The 11,330-nt window shown below is 37.2% G+C and overlaps 2 protein-coding genes and 1 pseudogene across 3 annotated transcripts; all 3 read left to right on the top strand.

The window, feature by feature from the left end:
* Positions 1-728: 728 nt before the first annotated feature.
* On the top strand, positions 729-3,529 carry LOC147543374 (tropomyosin). The gene is made up of 3 exons (XM_086637294.1): positions 729-1,047; positions 2,347-2,503; positions 3,266-3,529. Exons 1-3 carry the CDS (start codon positions 874-876, stop codon positions 3,394-3,396), a joined length of 462 nt encoding a protein of 153 aa, XP_086493420.1. The 5' UTR covers positions 729-873; the 3' UTR covers positions 3,397-3,529.
* Positions 3,530-3,735: 206 nt separating this feature from the next.
* LOC147543373 (protein SPIRAL1-like 3) lies at positions 3,736-5,997 on the top strand. 2 transcript variants are annotated; one of them, XM_086637296.1, is made up of 4 exons: positions 3,934-4,075; positions 5,194-5,478; positions 5,620-5,716; positions 5,747-5,880. In XM_086637296.1, exons 2-3 carry the CDS (start codon positions 5,227-5,229, stop codon positions 5,704-5,706), a joined length of 339 nt encoding a protein of 112 aa, XP_086493422.1. In that variant the 5' UTR covers positions 3,934-4,075; positions 5,194-5,226; the 3' UTR covers positions 5,707-5,716; positions 5,747-5,880. The 2 variants fall into 2 exon arrangements, with proteins under 2 accessions (XP_086493421.1, XP_086493422.1); XM_086637295.1 differs by having other exon boundaries at positions 3,736-4,075; positions 5,620-5,997.
* A 399-nt stretch (positions 5,998-6,396) lies between these two features.
* Positions 6,397-8,239, top strand: LOC147543372 (photosynthetic NDH subunit of subcomplex B 2, chloroplastic-like; annotated as a pseudogene).
* Positions 8,240-11,330: the final 3,091 nt, after the last annotated feature.

Genomic DNA, 11,330 nt, shown 5'->3' with positions numbered 1-11,330 from the left:
CCGACTCGTTTCCCACCCCTAGGTAGGGGTGGGAAACGGACCGGACGGGTAGTCCACGGTCACTTACTCTTCCGGTCCGGGCGGAACCGACAAATTCTTGATTTGTCCGTTCGGACATCCGGACAAATCGGGCGGTTACTTGACAAAATTTGGTTATCCGTTGCCCGTCTGTGTCCGCCTAAATTGTCGGGCAATCCGGTTACCGGACTGGTCGGACTCAGGCACAATGTTTCTTTTTTTACTTGAATGCCTATAAAAGATATTTATTAAGATTTCACCCAAGCAAAGTCGATAAAACATAATCCCACATTGTAAACTTTGTATTTCCATGCATATGTAAGTATGTAGTCTAAATGTTAACTATATCAATTGATTCGCATAAACGTGTAAGTGTGTAGTCTAAATGTTAACTATATTAATTTATTATAACTATCTATATATGATTAAAATGTCTAAATAAGTCGAAAATATCAATCGGTCGGGCTTATCTGTCGGACTCGGGCGGAATGCCGGTTAGAGCCTCTTGTCCGTGTCCGTCCGACTAAATTTGCCGGTCCGGTCGGGTAGTGTCCGTCTCGGACACCGGGCGCCCACGGTCACATCGGACTCGGGCGGTTCGCGGGCGGATCCGGACTCACAGGCCTTTTTCCCACCCCTACCCCTAGGTCTCACCATAGGCAAGTTATCCAGCAGTGCAGCTCGGACTGTGGTAGGTTTAAGCTCGGGCCGTGGTAGGTTTAAGCTCGGGCCAAATAGACTCTGTTCATATTTTAATTGTTCCATACTTCGCCAACAACTACTCTTCGATTACAAAGTTTTTAGAACGAAGAACAGAAGAGAGACTAATCACAATCAGTAAAAAAGGTTTCAAAGATGGAAGAGAAGGAGAATGGAAGTGAGAGATGGAAAACAGCCATTGTGAATTTATCAGAGATGGGTTCCAATTTGGATTCTTTACAAAAGGTTTTGATGAAGAAAGCTGTTTTTCTAGATGAAGAAACTTTTGCTAAAGCATCTCTTACTTCAGAACAAGCTAGAACAATCAAGGTATTTCGAATTTCGGTTCTCTCATTCTTTTAGGGGTTATGTTCGTTTGATAATTTCACGATCTGGGTAGGTTTACTTTTATCTTTTCCAGATTCTGTTTTTCACAATTTTGGGGCATAATTTTATTAAATTTGAGTTTTTAACAGTGAAATAATGAGATTAGGTTTTTGGGTTTTCTCTATTTGGTGATTTTTATGAATTGGGTTTGGTCTACTGTGAATTGACTGTTGATCTAGGGTTCTGTGGATAAATTTGCCTTGAGTTTAGAGATATCTGGAAAGAAAAGGATCTATCTTTAGTTGTGAAACTAATCTATTTAAATGTATAAGAACTGATCTGAACTATGAATGAATTGGATCATCAAAGTAGCTCCCATCTGATAGATACAATTTTCTAGTTCATAATTTCCCACTTCATTCTGCTAACTTTGACTCCATCCTTATGGATTTATCACTACTCAATGCTATTAGCTATTAAACTCTCAATCTGCGCTTCGAAAATGGTGTTACAAGTATTTTCTCCATTGTTGTTTTGTAAGTATCAATGTATCATGACAATGGAAGTTGCAGTATAGCCTTTGAGTTATTTGATAATTTGTGCAATAAATCGATGAAATGAAATGGAAGTAGTAGAATGTTCAATGTTGGCTAGAAGGATATTGTTGTTTCTATCATTAATTCATGACATATCGCTGAATGCTGATATATCATTTTATCACGTCTCGTCACCGTTATGCAGAATTTCTGATCTATCACCCTCACCCATATATTCAACATATACATATCTGATCAGTAGCCATTAGTGGCTGGATATTTTAAACTTCTCTTGACGGTTACCTCATCTCTTGTAGTTAAAGGTTTAAACTGAAAAGATATTGGGGTTCACATGAAACATCTCACTGAAATTACATGTAACATTGTTTAGAAATAAAAGAAGTATCTGCTAGAACTACACGGCAGTGTGAAATCGAGGAAGTATGCGCAAATTGGTGCACATGGACATTCAATTTATCTCTTGCACTTTTCGAATTGATATTGAACAAGGGGAGATGTTGTCTTGTTGATAGAGTTTGAGCCACGGGAGATGAATTGTTTTGAGATTAACGAGTTCATTTTTCTAGCGAAGTATGTTGTTGTTATTTGATAGTTATATGAAACTCTTGCTTTCTATAGGATCAAACATGTGCTTCTTGAGAAATATACAGCAATCAAGAAGCATTTAATACTCTTATGTACTGGTCTATTGACCTGATTTCCATGTACTTCGCTTATTTGTTCCAGCAATTTTTTCTCACTGTAGGCACTTGAACAAAGGGTAGAGGCATTAGAACGGGAGCTTGATGCTGCAATAACTGCTGCTGCACGGGCTCGTGCGGAAAAGCGTCAGGCTGAGGCAGCAAAAAGAGCTGCCGAGTTACATGCACAAGAGGTTACCAGAGAGCTCGAGAACACCTCAAGTACGTATTTTGTGATTCTTCGTTTCATTACTTACTCCGGATCTAAAGATTAATATGTTTATATTTACAATTTTCATCAAGCTTTATGTTATGATGCAACACATGTCTCAATACCAGCCATATTGTCCTTGATTCAGGCACCACCCAGGCCCACGGGCCTAGTTCCACATGGTACAAGGTTTTCGTTGGCATGGTCGTGCCCTAGATCACCCCAGGCTTTCCCACTCTAGGCGCCAAACCCACCCAAAAGGCCAAGCCAACGTCGACATGTCAAACAAGGTGTTATGTTATAACCTAGATCTCAAAGGTCTCCTTAAGCGATGTGGGGCTAAGTGCCTTATACATAGCTTGCATCATCTACAAATTGAAAACCTACACCTTATACTGCATTCTTAATACAAACGAAGGATACATGATTCTTTGGATTTCGGAATCCTAGGATATATAGTTACCAAGAACAAGGGATTCGTGTTCCTACCAAATCCTACCTTTCGCCGAAAAACCTTCTTTGTGTTCCTTCATCCAAACAGACCGTTAAAGATTTCATCAAGCTTATTGTACTTGCTAATTGTAAACCTATACTAAACTGCCTTAATGTGAAACGAAGAAAATAACAGTTCCCGGCCTGTTAATTTTCAAGCATTAGTATAAAATGTTTCAGATTATGAGTTAGATTTGATTAATTAATAAACCTCGAAAGATTCCTTAGATTAGATATAAGAAACTTACTGTTCTTTATTTTCCTAATTGATTTCATTGCAGAGGTTTTCGAGCTACACATGGAAGAATTACGAACTAAGCAGGCTGAAATATCAAAAAGAGATGGTGAAATTAAACTTTTAGAAGCTATAATCCAGACTCTTGGTGGGAAAGATTCTCTAGATACACGTTAATAAGTCTATTATTTCGTGTTCAGTCTTCAATTGTAATATTAGTTCAAACATAATTTTACGAGTCAATCAATATATCATGATGATATTTCTTGTATATTTTCATCTGAAGAAAACTTGAGAATGAAAAATAAAATTCCACTAATCCCATTCTTCTCGAGGGGGCCCATTTGGAGCCATAGGACGGAACCAGGATTCTAACACGAGGAGGGCAGGCGGGGGGGGGGGGGGGGGGGGCCATTTGGAGCCATACCCAAAAGCCAGGGACGAACCAGGATTCTAACACGAGGAGGGCATTTGGAGCCATACCAAAAGCCAGGGGCGGAAGCAGGATTCTAACTCGAGGAGGGCCGAAATGTGTTATTCCTCCCCACAATATCATTTTTACGTGTTATGTCAGATTTCTCATTTAAGACATTTTAAAATAGCAATGAGGCAAACTACCACATATTACACCTGCTGAAAATTTTCTAAAAATGATGAGGGCACACGTGAAAATCCTCCAATTTTTTTTTCCAACTTTTGGAGGGTGAAGTTTTTGAATTTTGAATGCGCCTGGCAATAGTAATTATCCCGTCTATAAATATCCCACTCACTTCAATACCTCCTTATTTACTAGTACTTCTCTCCACTTTCTTCTCATTTTCTATCGTCTTTCCTGTTCGGTTCCGGGATCACAAAGGTGCGAAACCCTAATTTAGTTGTTTTACTTTCAGATTCATCTATTTACCACTTCATATGTCTTTTCCTCTGTTTTTTTTTTGTCAATTTCGACCAAAAAAACGTATTAGATATTGTTCATTTATCTCTTAATTTGTTCTTAGTTAAGGAATTGTAATGATAGATTTCATTGATTCTGATGTTATTTTTTTTTTTAATCATTTGATGTTTTCTATGGCATCGTGGATTTTTATCTTTCCTAAGCATTTGAATTCTCTCTATGCTTGTATTGCCTTTGGTTCTACTCTTATTGATTAATCTTGAATATTGTTGTATATGGCACTGGCATAAATGAAAACTGATCTATGAGATACCCTAACGAGGATGGTAGATCTGAAGCGGGGTTGGACATCTGTAAGGATTAATTCGAATTTACTTATAACATGACTTTAATACGAAAGATTAGTTAGTCTCTCTACTATGATTACTTAGTAAGTAAACAAAACGTATGACTTTAACAGCCCAAGAGGTAATGTTGAACAATCGAAGTTGAAGCATTTAAGAAACCTTTTGATTTTCAAGCTCTATAAGGGGCCGGAGATTTGATAGAGAATTGGAAACATCGAAGTGAGCTCGGGCTTATTAATAGGACGATGAGGAAGTAAGGGTGTAGGTTTATTCATGTTCATTTGGTTGACTATGGAGTAGATACTATATGTGCATTTTGCCCCTAGTCCTTATAGTTTAGAACATTAAATTTGATCAACTGATGCAGTGATAACTATATTTTTATTAGACTTCTCTAATTACTTTTGTGATTATATTTGAATGATTAGTTTTAAATTGGTATAATTGGAAGTAGCGGAGTGAGAAGTGTTGAAGGTGGTGGTTGCACATTGTTTTGAACGCGTTCCTAATATAAGCTAATAGAAAACTTAAAAACCCAATTTTGAATTTCATTTATTGTGTTTCCTCAACACGAAGAATGCGTCTTTAAATGGAAATAGAACATTGTAACCTATGTTCTTGCTCACAGCTTTTCCATTTTATTTGGTTTTCAGGTGATCCATTTATGCACCTGATATATGCTTTCATTTCTGTTTCATTCTTCACTCATTTTATTTGCTTCCCATCGTGCAGAGTTGTATCCGGAGAGAAGTTACTAGAGAGACTATGGGTCGTGGAGTCAGTAGTGGAGGAGGTCAGAGTTCGTTGGGGTATCTCTTTGGGAGTGGCGAGGAACCAAAACCATCCCCACCTGCTGCTGAGAGTCCTGTTCAGGTGGCAGACGATGTACCTTCAAAAAAGTCGACTACTTCGGCAACACTGGATAATAATAAGCAGATTCCAGCAGGGATCCAACAAGGTAGCCAAGCGAACAATTACTACCGTGCAGATGGTCAGAATACTGGAAATTTCATCACGGTAAGATAAAACTATGGTTTTTTAAAACTAAAATTAATTATTCTGATCTTGTTTACTCAGCTAACTCTGCATATTACCCACTTGATCAACTTATCGTTATGACGAAAATCGGTTATCTTGATACCAATTATCTGTATACAGGATCGACCTTCCACCAAGGTTCATGCAGCTCCTGGTGGTGGATCGTCCCTGAATTACCTCTTTGGTGGAAATGGTGGTAGCAAGTAAAGATATTCATTTCTCATCGAAAAAAAGTAAAGATATTCATCTTCCTTGAGAAAGAAACAGACAATGCTAGCTGATGGTGATGCAGTTTATCATTATCAACCTCTTACTTTTCTTTTCTTTTCTTTTTTTTTGTCAATCAATTGGGGCTGGTTATCTTAAGAGAGTTTAAGATCATGTCCAGGAATCACCATCAATGAGAAGACTTCATTTAGGAAATGAAGAGTGTTATCTTCCATTTTTCAAGTTTTGTTTCTTAGATTAATGAGATAAACATGGTGCTTATCTGGTTTATGTAGCTGTTGTTTTTTTGACCAAAACTCCTTCCATCTTAGTCACAACTGCCGACCACAAGCATTTTTTTCTTTGTGGCCCTTATTTTGCGACTAGCTTCTTTTTTTTACTACATTTTTTTCGTAAATTCAAAATAACCTTCTTTTGTTAATACCGTCAGTTAACTTTTTTGTTTTCATAACTGCCCTCCTTGTATAAATGATTTGTAAATTCAAAATTGACCCCCTTTTAAATGTGGGTTAATTTCTAGAATATTCCAACTTTGTTAGAACAAACTAAGGGGTCAAAATGAAATTGATTTTAAAACTTTAAAGACACCTCTCTCTCAATTGAAAAATGATAACTTACACATCTTCCTTACTCCCAACCACACTGTCTAAGCTGACGTGTACAAGGAAGATGGGTAACGACGTAACGTGATAAGTTGCCGTTATTTTTAACTTTGATTGTCCTTTCTACATGGAGAGAGCAATCCCAACCGTCCGTCATTTTCCAGCAAATCGAACCGTTCATATAGATTAATAAGAACACGAAGGTTTGGTCTGTTCTTCCTTTCATTGAAGAGAGAATTACTGAAACCCCCCAATTCTGATAATGCGTTTACTGAAACCCCCCACTTTTATTAGTAATTACTGAAACCCCCCACTTTCGTTAGATTTGACGGTATTGTGCCGTTAGAGAAAGTGAAATGACCAAAAGACCATTTACTAAAACCGGACCTAATAAAAGTAGGGGAAAATGGGGCGCCTTCGACTAAAATGTGGGGCGTTTATATCACTGAAGTGTCTTCTCCCTCACGGCCTCACGTACTGAACCTAAATCGCTCATCTCCTCCTCCCTAATGAAACCAGACGAACTCCCACCTCCATGAAACGATCTCCCTTGCTGAAACTAGACGAAGACAAATCAATAAGCACACTTTCCGAAGATAAACCACTCAAACCACCCCTCAGATCACCACCCAAACCACCACTCCATCTTCACTTGACCAGCAATTTGGCCGAAAAGGCATCAAATTTACACAATCCAGCGACACCCCAATTGTCCAACTTGCTGTTAGAAATGGAATTTCTCTTTCTCTTCGAATACCCGACGGTCTAGTTACCTCCTACAAACCAATTTTTTTTGGAAAGATGATGGTTATGAAGAAGTTCTTTATACTGTACCTGGTCCTGTTGGTTCAAATTCTATTAGGTGGTATTGGTTTAGTCCTTAATGATGTTTCTGAATCAAATTCAATAGTCACACCTATATGTAATACGGCTCAGTGGGTCGTTAAAGACATTGATTCTGACTCCATTGATGCTCTTCAGGTACTTCAATTATATACCATAACCATCTTAGTGAAAACAAGAAACAAAAAACTCAAATTTTCTTGGATTACTCTGTTTTTTTGCTTATTTATATCATATTCACTTGTGGGTATATTGGATCTTCTCTGTTAGTATATTTCGATCTCAATTATGGGTTCTTCTAATTTCGGTTCGAGAAATTTTATTTGAGCTATTTTGTTTGCTGTTGCAGGTGGAGTTGAGTTGCAGTAATGGAACTCTTGACATAACTTACATTATTTCATTGTATCCTTTGAGTATGGCAACAGCAGTAGTAGTTAAAAACAACGGCAAAAAGCCCGTAAATTTAACGAGTGCTATTTTGAGTCATTTAAAATTTAAAATGAGAGGTAAATCTGCAGTTCAAGGACTTAAAGGTTGTTCATACTGTACTCATCCACCATTATCTTCGACTTTCGAAATCTTGTCTCCTGTTGAAATAATGAAACCTGACTCTTCTTCGGGTTGGTTTTCTAGTCCTGAACCTGAACTTAAACAAGGTTTATGGGCAGTAAAAGATAATCTATTCACAATGTTGAAGAACAAGTTTAGTAGAGTTTATACTGCACCTCCTACTGAAAGACTAAAGAGAATATATAGAACTCCACCTTCGAAATATGAAACGATCGATCAGGTAAACACTTTCTTAGAATTCTCATTTTTTTTTCCGACTTCTATTTTGATGGTTTTCGAGTATTTTTCATCATTTTGGGTGTTTCTTAGATCAATTTGCTTTGTTTTTTCTTCGTTTTTCAGGGTCGAGAACTTCTATTTAGGATTATAAGGATGGGTTATGATGATATTTACTAGTCAAGTCCAGGTTCTTTCCATGAAAAATATGGGAAAGACTATTTTATTTGTACGGGTCCTGCGTCTATGTCAGTGCCCGTAGTTGTGAATCCGGGCGAAGCTTGGCGTCGGCACAAGTTATTGAGCATGACAATTTGTAATTAACATATAAAATCATAGTTTATCTTTCTAAATATTTGTAAAATGAATGAATTGGTTCATTATAATCAACTAAATCTTTTGTTGAAAGAATGGCCAACCAAATTGAAATGTAAACCCGAAGTCCTAATAACAATGTCATTCAAATTTGATCCAATTCTCCACCCTGGTTCTGGTATGTGTGAAATCGTTTTTGAAGTTGTGGTCGGTGAAATAACGAAGAAAAACTACTTCGTTGAACAAGAACTTCAACCGCATTTTAGTGTCTAATTTTCGATGTTAACTAAGTAGAACGTAATTACTAATAGAAGTGGGGGGTTTTAGTAAACGGATTATTAGAAGTGGGAGTAAAACGTAAGAGGACAAAAAAGTAATATCGAAAATATCAAAGTTAAATCTAACGAAAGTGGGGGGTTTCAGTAATTACTAATAAAAGTGGGGGGTTTCAGTAAACGCATTATCAGAATCGGGGGGTTTCAGTAATTCTCCCTTCATTGAATGTAAAATTCAAGTTGGTGAAAGAGAAGAAATGCCTTCCAGCCAAAACCTTAGAATTATAAGAAATTCTTCAAATTACTGGGTATACCTTTCAATAGCTTATAACCACTCAACAGAAAGCATTCAATATAGAACGGTTCTTACAAACCTAAGTCCTATAATTAGGGCAAAACTGAAGAAATGAATCAAGAAAATTCATATAAACATAAATAAAACAGAAACCGACGAGAATCATCACATACATGAGAAATTACTCAGATCAACTTCAAAATTTCCGATCAAGGATTAAGAAATCGAGAATTCTTAGATCTGACACCAATCTTCAAAAGAAGAAATTAATGAATCAAGAAGCTTTAAGATTGATAGGAGCTTTGATGTACTTAACAATTTCAGAACTACACTGATTTTCTCTAACTTCATGTTTGTGATGTCTTGATACATACTCCGACTCAATCATGTTTCTTCTATTGATGTTCATGGCTTAATTTCTTTTCTCTCAACAATCAATCACGAAAAACACACAGATTTTTTTGAGAATTCGACTACGGTCTACGTTAGTCGTTGCAAGGCATTGATGCATCATGGAAATGTAATGAGCACGATAACCGCCTAATATAAACTGAGAATGAAAGAGGCCTAAAGCCCGGCAACGAAGAGGCCTAAAGCCCGATAAATTATTACATTATTCATAGCCTAAATTACATAGGATAAATCTTGATGGCAACTGCTTCCACCGAGACTCGATCCCACGACCTCATGGTCTTAAGGAGGGTGTCCAACCGTTACACCAAAGGGTGGTGGACTCAAAAAACACCATAGCCTAAAAAACACACAGATTTGATCCATCGTTCTCTTTTAAAAACCTAATAAGAACTCAAAAACAAGTTTTTTCAAAGATTACTCCATGAAAAAAACATGAAGGGACATCTTTCTCTCTCTCTCTCTAAAAACTTTCTCTCTCTTGGAAGCCTCAACAGACAAATGACAAAACTAACCTTACACTCACTCCATTAACAACATTAACCACCGAGACCAGTCATCATCTCTTTCCAAATACACTCATCACTTCCCAAGACAAAAGTTTATTCTTTTTTGACACATCACCCTAGACGGTAAGGTGGGGAGTATGCATGACGGGTACTGTATCACGGTTGCTCTCAATTTCATCATCTCTCTTCCACGTCATCTCTCTCGCCATCTCATCATCTTCTCTGGCGAAGGTCGCCAGCCGACCAAAATTTCTGGTAACCTTCAAACTTTTTTTTTTCTTCTTCAAAATTTTCGACCTCCTGCCGACCTTCAAACTTTAATAGTTTCGTCTGGAAACCAAACAAGATCTAGTCTGGTTGAAGAAGAAGGAGGAGGAAGAAGAAGGAGGAGGAAGAAGAAGAAGGAGGAGGAAGAGGGAGGAGAAGAAGATGAATGACAATTATGTTTTGTATTTTTAATTATTGTATTAGTTAATGGTCCTTAGATTAATGATTGTTTTAATATTTAAGGGCTTATAGAGTTACTCCCTTATTAATGAAAGTCAATTAAGTCAGACATAGTTGACTTGCACCGGTTTCCCGAAAAATAGTTGTTCATATAAGATATTTAGTTCTCCTATATTAGCCACCAATAGTTTTGGTTTCTCTTTAGTTTCTCATAGATATTGTAGCTGGTTTAGGGCAAGTCCAACATGGGGCTCGGGCTCCCAATTTTGGGAGCCCCTGATTTTTAGGAGCCCCGGGGTTTTTCTCAATTTCAACGTCGGACTCCAAATCGGGGCTCCCAAATCAAAATAATGTACGTGTGTGAAGTACGTGTGCGAAATTTTGATTTTAGATTTCTATTATGAATTATTATATTTCGACTATGAATTAAAATATGATATTATTCGAGAGAGATAATTTCAAAAAGATAAGCACAAAAAAAGAGGTAAAATTAAAAAGAAGTAGTTCAAAACATTTTAAGAAGATTAAAAAAATCAATTGAAAAAAAGAATTTTTTAAAAAAAAAGAAAAATATTTATATATATATAAGTAAGGTGGATCCACCCCATTGTTACCGTTGGAAGTTACCCAACGGTAACAATTGGGGTTGGGCTCCAAAAATTTGAATTTTTGGAGCCCATCCCCCCACGTTAGAGTTGCCCTTAGTCTCCAAAGCTTGATTCGTATCTCCCCAAAAATTTGTACCGAAGTTATAGTTCTTGTGCGGCATAACAACCCCATCTGTAAACGTAGCTTTCGTATGTGAAGTCTCTACAATCACCTGATGGTCCTCGTCCTAATGTAACCCACTTCGTCTTTTCCCGTCGCAAAAAAAAGAGTTGTCCTACATTGAGTAACCTCATATCTTCCACTAGAACGGAGATAAAGCAAAAGAGATAGAAAATGACTTTGTAAATTGATAATTAGACCCAGGGCCGGCTCTGAGATTTTGGAGGCCATAAGCGGATTTTAAGGTGGCCCTCACGTGTTTAACAATAAAAAAATTATCGGAACTTTCTACATTTTTCTCTACACATAATGTGAGGTTTAAACATGAAACTTGTGTTCATAACTTAAAGTT

Source organism: Eschscholzia californica, unplaced genomic scaffold, assembly GCF_041429995.1.
Source record: "Eschscholzia californica isolate CP2 unplaced genomic scaffold, dmEscCali1.0.p SCAF_4, whole genome shotgun sequence".
Taxonomy (NCBI): Eukaryota; Viridiplantae; Streptophyta; class Magnoliopsida; order Ranunculales; family Papaveraceae; genus Eschscholzia; species Eschscholzia californica.
Note: the sequence above shows the minus strand (reverse complement) of the source record. Positions and strands in the feature narration are given on the sequence as shown.